This window comes from Camponotus floridanus, unplaced genomic scaffold (assembly GCF_003227725.1).
Source record: "Camponotus floridanus strain SB8 unplaced genomic scaffold, Cflo_v7.5 scaffold30, whole genome shotgun sequence".
Classification (NCBI taxonomy): Eukaryota; Metazoa; Arthropoda; class Insecta; order Hymenoptera; family Formicidae; genus Camponotus; species Camponotus floridanus.
This window is the reverse complement of record NW_020229437.1, coordinates 1369057-1385878: the sequence shown is the minus strand read 5'-3', so window position 1 is coordinate 1385878 and position 16822 is coordinate 1369057. Positions and strand designations below refer to the sequence as shown.

The 16822-nt window shown below is 24.8% G+C and overlaps 1 protein-coding gene across 1 annotated transcript; it reads left to right on the top strand.

Annotated features, from left to right (window-relative positions):
* Nucleotides 1–9225: 9225 nt before the first annotated feature.
* On the top strand, nt 9226–12926 carry LOC105248945 (DNA repair protein complementing XP-C cells homolog). Its single transcript, XM_011254045.3, has 6 exons — nt 9226–9456; nt 9535–11208; nt 11331–11536; nt 11704–11968; nt 12061–12229; nt 12494–12926. Exons 2-6 carry the CDS (start codon nt 9544–9546, stop codon nt 12844–12846), a joined length of 2658 nt encoding a protein of 885 aa, XP_011252347.1. The 5' UTR covers nt 9226–9456; nt 9535–9543; the 3' UTR covers nt 12847–12926.
* The last annotated feature ends 3896 nt before the right edge of the window (nt 12927–16822 follow it).

The following is a 16822-nucleotide window of genomic DNA, read 5'->3' as shown; positions in this document are numbered from 1 at the left end:
CATTATAAAGCAAAAAACGAGAAGTTTTATTTTTGAAAAAATGTGTAGTGCAGTTGCTTAAATAGCTTATAATATCTTAATACAGATTAATGCGCAATGATGGCATCTAAATATAATATTATTTATTTTTTTTTTGTTAGAGAGTTAATAGCGACTTTTTCTTTAAGATGTTAAAAAAAATCGTATCAAGCTATTGAAAACATACGCGTAGCATTTATTTATCTCTATATCTTCTTCTATATCTTCTATTTGTTTGAAAAAATATTTCAATTATATCATAATATATCATTTCACGAGAGAAAATTTTTTATAATAAAATTTAAAGTAAAATATACGTACGTATATGTACGTTCTTAATTAAATCTATGTTTCGTTTGAAATAATTTTTAATTGTCATTGTGCGTGATCTAAACTTTATTCAAAAATATTATCACAAACTCTTTAGTGAAAATATGTATCTAGGATGATAAACAATTAGTTTTACATCACAATCGAGAGACAAAGGGTTGAAAATAATCAGAGTAGAATAATTAAATATTCATTTTTATTACGTGTAGATTAACACAAAAGTTGGCTTACTGTTTTTACCAACTTACAAAATAGACGACTTCATCATAGAATTATTCGAAGGCTGAGCCATGAAAACGCGCACAATAATTAACATAATTAACGATGCAATGCGAGAAGTAGAACTTTACGGCTAAAGGACAGTCTTGCTTTGCGATTCATATTTATGCAATTAAATATTAAAAAAGAATTTCCTCGACGCAACTTCCACCTCCTTTACTCTAACTAAATGCAAATTACATTCATAATTTGCATTTTACCTTTAAAAAGTAACAAAAAATCTCTATACAAAGTATTTTTCTTTTAACTATTTTTATGCCTCTTTGAATGCGAGAAACATTGAAGACTATTGTAATTGAAATATTAATTTTCTAATGACAATTTACAATTGTAAAAAGAAAATAAAGACAATTACGATACGGTATCATCTTTCTTATTACTAGTCAAGATTTATGTATATCATTAATACCATAAACAATTGCGTTTATTGAAGCAACAAATTTATATATTTACTTTCTTCATAAATATATATTTTTAATAATTTAATTATACTTTTTACAAAGAATTTTAAATATATTTTGAAATTACAGATACAATTTATTTCTTCATTTAAATGTTCAATATATATATATATATATATATATATATATATATATATATATATATTTAGCAATATTTTTTATAATTATGAATAAGAGATACAAATGCAAACTTTTCTTCCAAATTTTTATAAGTATATCTAAAATTGTTTAAGATGCATTATGATTTCTCATCGGGCAAATAAATTGAACCATCTGATAAAATTTGTTCAAAACAAAGAGTTTGAATCTCTTTAATTAATTTTTATAATATCAAACATCCGAGATAAAACAAGAGAGAAATAATAGTTCTTGATTTAAAGAGCGCGTGCCATATGCGGGTGTAATAATCAAATTGTTTACCTCGTATTTGTGTTTATTGCAAAGCTATACGTTCAACACGCTTGATATTTTTATTGATATCACAGAGACCGTGAAAAGGCGAGAAATTTTATTTTGATTTTTAATTTATTTTTATTTTTAGAAATAAAAATGTACGGGAATCACGTCGCCGCAATAAATTAGAGCTCTCTTAAATCTGTCCGTCTATTTGATAAAGTACTCCTAGACCGAATTGCCGCAATTGCTACAAGAAATTGCCACGATTAATTGTCTTCTATTCGTGGCTAACTTTATTGTCCTGTATAAAATCGCTATGTATATAGCACAAGCACATAAAGTCAGATTTTTATTTATTTGAATCTTCGCCCACACATGAGCTCGATAAATTCTCGCGGTGTGCAGATTTTATTTCTACGGGCCTGTCCATCTCTCAGCCATTAAGTTTTTATATCATACTCCTTTTTGTCTGATATTGTTAAAAGACACCAATTTTTCCACATGTATTCTATTCTTATATAATTTTACTTTCAATTTCACAATTATTTCTTAATATCTTTTCACGGGAGTGTAGTATGATTTTTATTTATTTCATTTTCTAATTACAAAATTTTTTTCGTAATAAAATTATATTTATTGTGTTTATTTCTGTTGTAAATGCACAAAGCATACACTTTAATTTAATTTATCTTATTTTATTACTATCTAATTTATTTTGTAATTGAAATTGTTCTAAGAAGAAAAAGGTAAAATTTATCTCTAAATAAAAACGAAATTAATAATTTTTAATTTATACAATATATGTAAATGTTGAAGAAAGCGCAAAGATTTAATATTTGATTCCATCCCAAGAATTTACAGTACTGTATTTATTTTTTTCCGACATAAATTTAAGAAATATATTTCTTAAGAGATTGAAGAATGTACTTTTATATAAAGCAATGCTTAAGATAAAACAAGTAAGATCTAATTTTTAGACCTCTAGCAAAATTGTTTGCAATTTTTTCATTTTATTTAAATTAATTTATAATAAATTACAGAATGTATAATTTCCCCCATCAACAAAACAAAAAAATATTTGAATAAAAAATTATTTATATATTGATATTTTGGCAATGATATAGGAACATTATCTCCCCAAATAATTTTGTAATATTAGATATTAATGTAATTTTGAGTAACGTAATATCAGACATTGCAAATGATGTTTCTCTTTTGTGATAAGCATTCATTAGAAAGAAATGACACAAATCTCGTTATAAAATATAATATAAATCATCACAAATAGAATCCCGATTTTGTCCAATGGATTTGTTGCGTGTTGTTTGTAGCGGATAGCAAAATGTTCGTTGATCTATTTGGAAGAATTGAGAATAGTCGATAATTAACAAAAAAATTATAATCCTTTGATCTATATAATGATCAAAGAACATTCATGTCTAAAATATGTTGTAAAATATTTTTAGATTCTTCTATAAATATTATATGTTACGTTCGTTTGAAGAAACATGTTTTGTATATCAAAAAGATGATGCTAGGTTGGAAGCTAAATTAACAAGGATCAGTTGGAAGATTCGTGTTTCTAAAAGCCTTTTCACTATGCGCGCTAACAAAGGCTAATGTTTCCTATTTTCAAAGATGTCATTGATTTCCTGGCGCTTTGTTTCTTGAAAATGAAATTGCAGTGAAATAGAAACATATAGCATTTAAAGTACATAAAATATAGAAGCGAAGAAGAAACGCGGAATAAAGAAAAATAAATAAGGGACAGCTAATATTGTCAAAAATATTCAGCAGAAACAAAAGAGTTTATAAGATAAAGCATGAGAAAAATATTTTAAATGTCCCACCAAATTGCTTCCAGCCTAACATAATAACTGTTTATTAAACCAAATTTTGAACTCGTATATATATATATATATATATATATATATATATATATATATATATATACGAATTTCTTATATTACATATGTTTGCGTGTATGTATGTGTAATTTTAACATTTTGTTTTATATAAACTGTAAATCTCAATTATATTTTACATGAAACAGTATGGTAATATCTCGACTTTGTGTGCAATATGGTTTTATTAATCAAATTACGCATCATGCTCTTCAATATTACGTTATAACGTGATGTTTATCTATACCTACGAGATTAATATATATTATAAGAAATTAATATTTTTACTATATTAATAATCGGCTTTATTTAGACCAATTTCTATGTTATATTTAAAGATAACGATAGGAGTGAGATAAATTATATATATTATCTATTAATTATAAGATATATTTAAGAACCAAAACAAATTTAAAAAGTACTATGAAAAAAATATATAACATAGCGATAGCTAGAAAGTAAAAATAATCGAAATTTTCATCTCGCCGATATTCTTATACTCGTTCAACGACCACACACATACAGTTAATAAATTAAAAATTTATTATTACTTTTTAATATTCCTTGTAAAATTTATGACATATCGAATTTTTAATAAAGCGACATTGTGTTTTCAGGGAAACAATATTATTTCCTTCATACTGGAACTACTATATATAGAATAATTATAAATTATATAACAATTTAATAATGATGAAATTGTTTCAAAAGGATTATTTTGTTATTTTTTATTACAAATAATGTATAACCTTTTCATGCATCGAGCGTGTAATATATGCTACATATGACATCACAAAGAGAGAGAGAAATAAAGTGTAAAGTTTATATTATCTCTGATATGCTGAAATAATTTTAAGCGCGGGCAAACATCGCTTTTATTGGTTGTTCGGTTCCGATTAAGCTTACAAATGACGTTTCATTTTCACATGACCTGACTATTTAAACAATGCTGTTGTTTTACCGGTCATAATATTTAACTAACGACAAAGAGGTAAATTAAATCGGGACACGTGTCGCGATTCACGACGTCTTGCTACTTTCAATATACATATTGCAACTCCTGATGTACCATGTGCATCAGTGTATGCATCGCAGATAATGTTATTTTTATAAATATAAATACAATTACGTGGATTGATTTGAAAATTGTCTAATTTTCTTATAAAGTAAAAATATATAAAAAATTTTTAAAAATTGTTTAAAAATAAAAAACTTTTTAAACAACTCACATATCAAGATATCAATATGATAGTTTTGCATTTTAAATATTGAATTTTAAATGTATAGAATGCCCTTGTTCACGCTTATTTGCATTTTTTACATTTAAGGATTCTTTGACCAAGTTAAAGTTTCTGATAGCGTAATAATCTAATTAAATCGTCTTTTTTAGCATTGTTCAATACTTAATTTCTAATAGTTTGTACCTAATATGCAAATTAAAGATCTATTAAAATAAAGTCTATAATGTTCAATAAAAGATAAGTTTTATATATGTTTGCTTTTTTCTCTTTGAAATTTAATTTATTAAAATCCATAAACTTTTAATCTTCAATTAATTTATTATTGAATATACCTAATGTCAAGCATCATGAATACAAATGAGAACTGATTTTTATCATTCTTATTAATATATAGAAAGCTGATTTTTTTCGCAAATGTTTGCGATACTTCTTTTTATTTAGTTTCTTTTCTTTTTGTATTTGAAGAATCAGCAAATTAAAACTTAAAATGTCTTAGTATCTTTAAACCGAAAATCAGGAATCTTATAATTGCTTTATTGCAACTTGCCCATATGCATTTATCCTGAAAAGAGTTGAAACTTATTTCATGAAGTTGAATAGAGAGTTTAATTAGAAACTGTATATTTGAAAGTGCCTTGAGAGTAATTAAAAGTCTTAACGAATGCCTACTATCGGAAACATAATTTGAATTAGATACATCTCGATTCAGCTTCCGAATAAACTCGAAATAATTGCAAACCATAATTATCCTCTATGTTCATATAGAAAATAATATTAAGATGAAGTTTTATATATATGTATAGCTGTAAAATATGCTCATGTTTTTATTACGCGAAGTGTCATTAAAATATAAATTAGAGTATCTACTTTTCATCAAAAATTTATATTTCTATAAAGTTTTCTATAAAATATAAGTTTTCTATCAAATGAAAAAAATTTTCATGAAAAAGAATCTGCTATATGTTTATTAAAAAAATTGTTATAATGAAACTCATTATAATAATCATTATAATGATCATTATAATTATTATAATGAAACTCAAGATTTTTTCAAGAGGAAAAGAGAGAATTCTGCATCTTTATTAAAATATAATTTTACAAATATGCGATCTTAATGATATATATTAATATAAAAATAAAATAAAAATAAGATAAAAAATTCTATAAAAATAGAATATCGATGCTTTAAACCTTTATGCAATTTACATATATATATATATATATATATATATATATATATATAATAATTATTATTAATTTATAATTTGTAGTTTTTATATATATAATATTGTTATAATTTTTTTAAATACATACAAATCTTGAAAATATAATTTGCATAATAAGAACAAAAGGATATATATAGAATTATGAGAATATACTACATAATGAGATATATAATGAAGCTGAAAAAAATGTAAAACATTATAAAAATGTAAAAAAATTCTCAAGAGATTTAAAATTTGCAATATAAAAAAATCACAATACATTTTAAACCCGTGACCTGTATACAAAATTAAAAATATATTTTTCTCTCCCTTCCGCGTATAATATCTATAATTTTATTAAAATTACATTATAATAATTACGTATTGTTTCATTCTTTCTTTCTGGAGAAAATGTAGGATTCGTAAAAAGATCGTAACGATGATTTGAATACAATTTAAACGGAATTTTTACTCAACTTTTTAATAATCAATACTTACAAATAAGTCTTTATAAATTCATGTATATGAATTATTTATATAATTTATATACATGAATTTATGAAAATTATAATTATAATTTTATCTATTTCCTATATATATATATATATATATATATATATATATATATATATAACTTTCACAAAATTGAAAAATCACAAGATTAAAGAAATTAGATTAAAAAATTTTGAAATTCATTTTTATGTATTTTATTATAAATTACTTACGTTAAGATGTAGTTCCAGATGTTTCCAAATATCTTCAGATGTAGTATTCCTTACTTCCTCTTAAATAGTTAAATTCTTCCCATAGATAAGTAAGTCAGTTCATATCTGAAAATAAAATATTTGATTTGTTATAATATATTTCTAATAAAATATTAAATTTGTTCTAATATCAAAATATTAGAATATTAAAAATATCCCTCTTGCATTCCAAATATTAAAATATTTTTTCCATTCACGATCATACAAATCGATTTTTCATTTAAATAAATTTCGTTTTAACAAAACAAGGATAAGATTTATTTAACATTACCAAAGTTGTAAAGAGACATACAATCTATTCTCTTTCTCACTCTCTCTTTTTCTTTCTCTCCTCTCTTTCGTCCAATTTCAAATTTTAATTTATCACAAGAGTTTCAACTAGAGATTGGAACATATTCTAAATTATACATAATTATAAATAATATTTACGATTTAATGGACAACCTGACACATTGGACTTAATTTGTAAGTAATTTATAAATAATAATAATAACATTTAGTCAAATGAAGTAAATGTTGACATTGACTTTATACGTAAATGCACATGGGTATTGCATATTAGCCCTTACTCTAATTGCAGCAATCCATTACATCAAGCCATATAAAGAATGCAGGTAAACGAAATGCATCTGCTTAAACTCATCGTAATTCATTCCGATGAATTGCCGCAGGCAATGCAGAAAAAAACCGTTAAAAAATAAAAAGAGCGTCCATATATATACATATACCTGTTTTCTATTATTTATAAGCGTTCGTATGCTACTATCGAAATAATTCATCATTTATAGTCAGGGATTTGTAAATCCCTTTACAATTTGAAAAATTGTATATATATATTCTATACTGTCTATATTGCATACATTCTATGCAATATGCAGAATCCATCATTGCATTTTATTACACATATGAATTCCAACATAGACGCAGAAACTAAAATAATAAAAAAAGCAATCACTTTAATCTCAATCCGTTGACAACTGCAGAGAGTTATGTACTTATAATAAAAAATTAAATTTTAGAAACCCAGACTAATAATGTTGTGGATAATTTAAAAACGTAAAAGTTTTAAGACATAAAATGTAACGAGATTATTAAGATACAAATGTTATTTATAAATTAATTTTTTAATTAATTTTAAATTAATTTTAAATTAAACTTTTGATTTGGAAAATTATTTAATTTTTAAAAGGCTTGATCATCAAAATGTCTAATCTATACTAATAATAGTACGCAATTTATCTCGTAATTTATTTTTTTTCTTCTTTTCGTAAAAAAAATATTTTCATTTTTTTATTATTTTAAATTATATAATCGCAAACCATTATTTATCATATTTTTAAAAATATATGGAAACGATTAAATAATTTTATTTAAAAAATACGTGAAATTTTTAAATTAAATTCTTATTTCTTTTCTAAAAAATTCGATAATTTATAATTATTCTCTCTTTCTCTTTCCCATGCTTCAAACTCAACGCACTTTTATAATCCAAATAATCTATGATTGATGAATAATCTATGATTTTTTGAAAATTATCCAGAAATCAGTGAATTTGAATGCCAATGTCTTATGATGCAATAAAAAACTGTTGCAAAATTCATATTACACACATCGCATACATCTAATTATTCATATTTAAAATACTTTTTTTTCCATCACGTTATATCTCTATCATATTTTTTTTTTGAAAAAATCTTTTTTACAATAATATTTCATAGAATTTCCAGTTTTTATGTCATATATGAATATAAATTTCACTGTTACATATAGGATAAAGAATAAATAAATATCGCAAATAAATTTCTCTTATCGATCGTACATACTATCCATCATATCCGCAAAAGTCGGTTTACTCATGACATGATTATGAAAAGGCTCGAGACAAATAAATGCGCCAAATATATTATAGAAAATTGTCTCACGAGATATAATTCCATGATTTAGAGGGAAAACATTTATAATAATAAAATCTTGCAAAAAATGATATTCCTCTCTCATAAAGTTTTTTGAAAGAAGAATATGTAAGGAAAATAATATTTAATAGAAAGATTTATAAAGATATGTAAAAATATAATCATATAACAATATCAATATTCATAAAAAATATATTTAAAGCAGATAATAAAAAAATATGTATTGCGATAAATTTATCTTATTAAAAATATTATTTAAAATATCGAAAACATACAATATTGATAATATTAGAATTTGATTTCAGATATTAGTCTTGTATTTGCTGAAAAATTTCTATATTTTTCTTTTTTCGATAAAACAATAAAATATCTGATGAAATTATATAAAAAAAATATGTTAAATAATAAATTATTGAATTAATAAAATCTATAGTATTAAAAGTTTTATATACTAAACATTTTTAACTCGAAATGTTTCAATAAAAATATCAAAAACAGAATATAATTTGTCAGAAATAATAAAATTCTACAAAAATATATAAATTTAATAATAAAAGTATCTTAAATTTGCACTATATTTACGATTATCGGCAAACTAGCGCACGTGGATTTGTGACAGATTCATATACCATTCAAAGGTAATAGTAAGAATAATAGATCTTATATAAATGTAAACATACACACATTTACACATATACACACGTATTTCATGGCAGAATGTAGAATTTAGCCTTGGCGGCTTTAGCTTTCACTACGTATTATTGGTTGATCCTGGGTGATCCTTGGAAAGCATGTGCGCACATGTGCGGCAAGTGTTTTCACATTGTGTTTATATAAATTATTTTACCTAAATATAAATTACGACATATTGCGTAAAATTATTAATCTTCATTTATTGGCATTACGAGAAAAATATATTTCAGAAATAAGAAAATCCATTAAGAGGTAAAGTATAATAATAAAGATGAACAATAACGATAAACAAAGAGAACAAAGAGAACAAAAACTATATGTATTTTCCAGAATAACAATATGAATGATTCAGACGATGATAGTTCCGACAGCAGCAATGATTTCACTGGTATTACACCAAAGGATGAGCTAACAGCGAGTTTCTTTTCAATAAAGCCGGCGATAAAGTCTAACTTAGTGAACTCGAAAAGCAACAGCGAAAATGACAGTAGCGATGATGACAATTTCACAATTGTTGAAAATGGTATCGACTTGTTCTCAGAAGTGGTCAAAAATCTGGAAGCCTCGCAAAGAACTCTTGTGAATGATGAGAAGACGCAACAACACTGTTCCAAAGACAAGTCACAAGATATTAAAAAAATTAAACTTGAAAAAAGGAATAATAATATAGCGGATGAAATAAATGCAGTTTTACTTCAAGGAGAAAATAAAACATGTATGTTTCATGATGATGAAAGCACAAATGAAGAGGAGAAAAACGAGGAAGAGGATGTTAAACGTCCTGACGATTATACTATACCTAAGGAAGGTGTTAAAATAACTTTGCCAGGTACAAGTATGCTTTTCAAGAGGAAAACAGGCAGTAAGAAGGAGACAAATTTAACTGCTCTTTTACGAAGGAAGATAAAGGCCAATCAAATAATAATAGAGAAAGCAGCTCGACTTTGTTGGTTGGCATATGGATTCTATCTAAATCATCAAGCAAATGATCCTGAAATAATGGCAGTAACAATATCTCTTATATCAACAGATAATTATCCAAAGGATAGTTTTAATTTAACATATCTATCAAAGTTAACAAAATGGTTTAGGAATATGTTTACGATAGAATCTAGTGACAATGAAGTCACTATAAATAAGGAAACATTATTAAAAAGAATAGCAGACAAGAAGATTTTCAATTATAGAGAATTGGTAATACTATATGTAGCAATACTGAGAGGAATTGGATTACATTGTCGTCTAATAGTATCTCTCAATCCACCTCTTGTAACAGTTCATAATGATTTATTACCTAAAACAAATGCAGTACAAAAAATTAATAAAATTAAAGAAGAACCAAAAGGAATGAAAAAGAAGACAGAATTCTCTGAAAAAAATAAAAATTCAAAAGGAAAAGATATCAAAAATAATAATATAGTTCAAAATAGTGAAAGTGCACGAAAAGATGCTAATGTAGAAGCAAAGAAAAGAGCAGCAGAGATTCTTCGCTCAAAGTATTCATATACTAAAAAAAACAAAAATACTTTAAATAACAATATAACCCCTCAAGATAATGCTTCTACATCAAAGGATGTTAAAGCAGATTCTTTAAATTCAGAAAAGATAAATACTGATCCATCTCCAAGACGTTTAAGATCTAGTAAAGCATGTAATAATAATGCTGCATCTACAATAACTAAACAGCAAAGCAATACACAGACTTCAGAAAATAATCAATCTAAAACAAAAGGTTCTAAAAGACTATCATTCAGTCCTGACTTGAGTTCAGAAGAAGATGAAAAACCACCCAGTAAGTTGAAGAAAAAATGCAATAAAACAGTTATTAAATCTAAACATAAGGATGAAAAGGATGATTCAATGTCAGATAATGAGGAAATTGATAATGATAATAAATTAAAAAAGAGAGAAAATGTATGGGTTGAAGTATATGTGGAATCCAAAAAAAGCTGGATAAGTATAAATGTAATGGATGGAAATGTGGATTGTGTGGCTGACATATATGTAAGTAACAAAACCTGGTTATTTAATTCTGATTCTTGTAATGTTTAATTGTTGTATAATAACAAGATAGTTATATTGTATATGAACATATATTTAATAATAATTTTGTAATAATGTTTCAGAAAAAAGCGAGCAAACCAGTACTATATGTGATAGCTTATAATTCAGAAGGATTAATAAAAGATGTCACAAGACGCTATTGTCCACAATGGCTTTCTGTTACTCGTAAACAACGTATTGATGAAAAATGGTGGACTGAGACTTTAAGTAATTGGCTAGAAAGAAAGACAGACATGTCTAAAGAGGAAGATGAATTACTTTTGCAAAAGTAATTATTTTCTTTTTTTATTATATATGTTTTATATATATATATATATATATATATATATATGTATGTATGTATGTATCAGATTTTATCATAATTAATCAGACATAACTGTAATGCCATATGAATAATATCAAGAGATAATAATGAAAACATAATTGTTTTTATAGAGAGTTAGAACAACCATTGCCTAAAACAGTTGGCGAATGCAAAGGACACCCTTTATATGTGCTCATCAGACATTTACTCAAATATGAAGCCTTATATCCGCCAGATTGTGTTCCACTTGGACATTTGAAAACAGGCGAAGCTATTTATTCAAGATATTGTGTGCACACGTTATGTTCGCGAGAAACATGGTTAAAGAAAGCTCGAGTAGTTAAACCGAAGCAAGAACCTTACAAGATAGTTAAGGCACTTCCAAAATATGATAAGGTAAAGTCACACTAATAAATTTTCACAAAATCAAAAAATTTTGTTTTATAAAAATTATTTGTTTAGAAGATGTAATAAAAGAATTTATATAGCTTTCAGGCATGAGGCTTAAAGATTCAGCATTAGAATTATTTGGAGAATGGCAAACTACAGAATATGAACCACCAGAAGCTAAAAATGGTATTGTTCCTCGTAATGAGTTTGGAAATGTAGATTTGTTTAAAAAATGTATGCTTCCAAAAGGCACAGTGCACATAAACCGTAAGCACAATATATCTTTTCTATTATTACAATATGGAAATACCTTTCTCTAAAATTTTTAGTAATTAATTTATTTCTACATAATTTTATTAATTCTAAATTAAATGAAGAGCATCGTTATAAATATTTAGCTGATATTACTCTTTTTTTTTATATAATTTTAGAAAATTAGGAAAATATTGGAAAAATGTTTATTTTGTTACAAAGTCAAGAGATAGAATTCTAATATTGTTATAGCATTATGTAACAAATGAATCTTTATAGTTCCAGGATTAAATCGCATTGCCCGTAAGCTGAACATAGATTGTGCAGCCGCAGTAGTCGGTTTTAATTTCGGCTGCAGAGGTGCCGTGCCAGCCACTGAAGGCTTTGTTGTATGTGCCGAATACGAAGATACATTACGAGAAGCTTGGGAAGCAGAACAGGTTGAGGCGACTAAACGCGCTTTCGAGAAAAGGGAAAAGAGGATTTACGGCAATTGGAAGAAACTCATTAAAGGTTTACTTATCAAGGAGAAACTATCGCAAAAATACGAGTTCCAAGAAGAATCGAAAACCGATCAGTCGAATAAACGTCTGAAGCAACGAAAAAGCGCCGTAAAAAAATTTAAAGCATAATAGAATGTGTATATATTATTTTTTATATGTTAATTGAAACATTCTTGTCTTGGATGGTATCATTATATTAAATATTAATAGATTCGATAATTATTATTAAAATAAATTTTTCATCAGTATTATATACAATACTATTTTCTATAATAAACCAGATAAGTAATAATAATTTTTTGTTTTCAAATGATAGGTTGTGAATAATTTTTTTAAATTAAATTCTTTTTGTAATATAATGTTTTTCTTTTCTTAACTTCTTCGTTGTAAATTCGATGAAAAATATTAATAACTTAATATCTACTATATTTGTATAAAAAATGATAAACTTATAAAAACATTGAATATTTGAAATTTTCAATTGTGTATATATATATATATATATATATATATATATATATATATAATATATTTTAATTAAAGTTATTCTCTCTCTATATATATAATAATAAAATAAAATTTTTCTTTATATATATATATATATATATATATATATATATATATATGAAAAAAATTTTATTTTATTATTATATAGAGAGAAAGGATAATTTATATTAAAAATATTATATATTATATAAAAATATATTTGTAATATTATATATCTTATATTATTTTTATCGTTATTTAATTTTACATGTTAAATATAAAAAATTACGTAATTCATATAGAGTATAGACACCGTATATGCGCGCGCACATACATGTATACATATATAAAGTTATAAATTTTCCTGCCTAACAATGAAATCACTTTTTTGCAATTATGCATATATTCTATTTTTCATTATTTAAGTTTAATTAATATTGCTCGAATATTTTATATTTTATATCGTTTTCAAGTTTTTTCGAGAAAGAACCATGTGATTTTATAAAAACGATGTGAAAGTATAATATATATATATATATATATATATATATATATATATATATATATATATATATATGAATTTAAGGCCAGATGTTGCATTAATATTATTTTAGATTTAAGCAAGATTTAAATATGTCTATCTTTATCTTTTTTTTCTAAATAAATAAATATAAAATACAGTTTAAGTCTTGCTTAAAGCTAAAATAACGTATTTATGGAATCGGGCCTAAGTTCACTGAGCCCAGTCATAGCGCGAAATGAATTTTTAATAATATTTTCTTTCACACAATGATTTCTCAACAATTTACATTGCACACTTTAGTATTAATAATAAATAATCTTATTGTAGAGAAATTACCTGAAATTTCGAGTTCTAGTCAGCCTTATAATCAATTCAAAACTCGTCGCGATAACACAATCACAATTTGCAAACGCGGAAACGATAAACTATAATATGGCGCCCTCTGGTCGCAATAAAAGGAACAATTCATAAAGGTTGTCGCACACGAAATTGCATATGCATAACATAATGGACCAATGAGCATCGAATATTATGTTATGTAAGTCAATATGGCGACTTAATGCTCAATGCTCATTGGTCCATACGACCTTATGCTACTATGCATATGTAGATATGCAATTTCGTGAAATGGCCTTTATGAATTGTTCGCGGACTAGAGGGCACCATATTCAAATTTTTAAATTCAAACCAGTTGTTGGCCTGAATATACTGATCACTCCCAGATCAGAGGTGGCCATTAAAATCCAAAGAAGAAAAAGAAGAAATTTTTAAATAATTTTTCTCATAATAGCAAGGTGACGCATCTAAAGATGCTTAGTGACATACTATAACATCATTATTAAGATATTATTCTGTTACCTAAATAGATATTAGAAACAAAGTATTTGCGTCTAAATATTATCTTTCAAATTTTCGTTAAATTATCAATGCATTTAATAATCGTCAAGAATAGATAACCCCTACGAATAGTTCGTTTCAATGACAAAACAATTTGCAAAGGTAAAAGAATACTATATTCCATAAATTTTTAAAATAATTATCTAACATGAAACATATTGAAAAATAGAATATTACATAAATCTTGCTTTCTTTTGAATATACTTAATAAACTATTAATAGTTTGTTTTGCTTGCAAAAAAATTAATTTGTGCAAAATTTTTATATATGTTATATCAATTCATTTAAAATTTGTTAATTTTAATTTACGATTATAACTTAAAAATTGTATAAATGTTTATGCAAGAAAATAATTGAGCTATTAATTGTTTCTGTTAAAATATATATATATATATATATATATATATATATATATAACAATACACACACTCACACACTTTCTTAATATAAAATATTAATTAAATACAAATTTGTTTTACAGAATAATTATTGTTGAATATCGATGGATTTATTATTTAATTTATTATTTATAAGCTCTGCTATCTGTCATAAAGTTTATTTGTGCTTGTTTTTCAAACAGATAATCTGTTCAAAATTACACGGTTCAACTTAGGAGAAACATGTCCGTTTATGTAATAGAGTTGCGGGGAAGACAGAGAGTTGAGTATAATCTATGTAACATTTGATGGAAGTATGCCAAAGACAATGTTCTCGAGAAATTGGAGTATTACTACTAGATATATATGAACTAAGGCCTAAGTGGAGCGTCTATTAGTTCGGATCACGAAAACCATCCTAATTCAGCTTGGAATTAGATTCCTCCTTTGTAATAAGACCATTCTGTACAGTAGAAATATGCGATATTATCTGAGCATTGTCTTGATCCTGAATCTCAATATTAAAGCATAATCAAAAATATTAATAAAAAAATAGCACTTTTATTAATATTGTATTCCAGTCAGCACAAAAGTTTGCATAGAATGAAGGGATTATTTATAAGGTAAAAAGTTTCCTTGACATAAATTAAGCTTGTGCTTCAGTTTATAAAAGATAAGTCTTTCTTGTACCTTAGACAGGTAGAAATATTTTAGATAAGTCTTTCTTGTACCTTAGACAGATAGAAATATTTTACATAAATTGCACTTAATGCAATTTTATTTCAAAAAGATAGAATTTTAAAAATTATATATATTAGCTAAATATAATATAATATAATTTATATAGAAATGTTTTCTTCTACAATATATTTCTAAATAATTTAATTTATTTTATTTTATAATATTTATCTAAAAAAAGAATATATATAGCTTACATAATAAAAATATATAAATAAGCTTTAATAATTTAAAAATAAAAGGAGTATACAACCAAATTTGTTAAGAAATATATATAATCAAATATATATACTAGTAATTTTATTGTATAATTTTGTTTATATAAATTTTCTTCTTAAATTATACATATAAAAAGATTTAAAGAAGATAGACTCACAAATATTTTTCACTCACAATCAGTGCAGAGAAATGCATTGAAAAGCAAAAGAAAAAATTGAGTACAGTGGCAAATGTGATTTGTAATAACAATTCTACATTTCATTGAATTGAAAAGCGAGCAAATATTTTTGTTTAAAAATTTATAAAGATAGAAGAGAGTAAATTGTTAATGAATTGCAACAATTCCTTAGTAAATATTAAACATAACAGATATTAACAAAACTTTAAATTTAAACAGTTCGGTATTTTAAAATAAAGATAATTTTTATATTACTCTTTAAATTTTTAATTTTTCCACTATTTTTTATATTATATTTAAAAATTTTAAGAGATAATATAAGAAATAATAGACGATTTTAAAAAATTCCTAAAAAATTGCGTGAAAATGAGCTTCTTAAAATCAAAGTTATGTTAATTTTTAAAACAATCTTGCTATGTACCTGATAATAAATATATATCATAATATATACATTTCATATAATTGGCATTTCTCTATTCTATGTAATTAAATAATAACATTTACATATTATATAGTTTTAGACATATTAGATCTTAAACTTTGCATGATATAAACATAATACAAAAGAATGCATGTTCTCTTTCTGATAGAAATTTTCCATTTTCCGGGACGTGCGCATCCAGGATCGATCATCTGCGCACGAGAAATATATAATCTCTGTCTCGCTTGGTGTAACCCGTGCAGAGT

Bases quoted from the DNA above. Each gene is read 5' to 3' on its own strand.
- LOC105248945 (XM_011254045.3), top strand. From the start codon at position 9,544: ATGAATGATTCAGACGATGATAGTTCCGACAGCAGCAATGATTTCACT. The intron at 11,537-11,703 runs GTAATTATTTTC...TTGTTTTTATAG, and splicing joins GATGAATTACTTTTGCAAAA to AGAGTTAGAACAACCATTGC. The intron at 11,969-12,060 runs GTAAAGTCACAC...GAATTTATATAG, and splicing joins CACTTCCAAAATATGATAAG to CTTTCAGGCATGAGGCTTAA.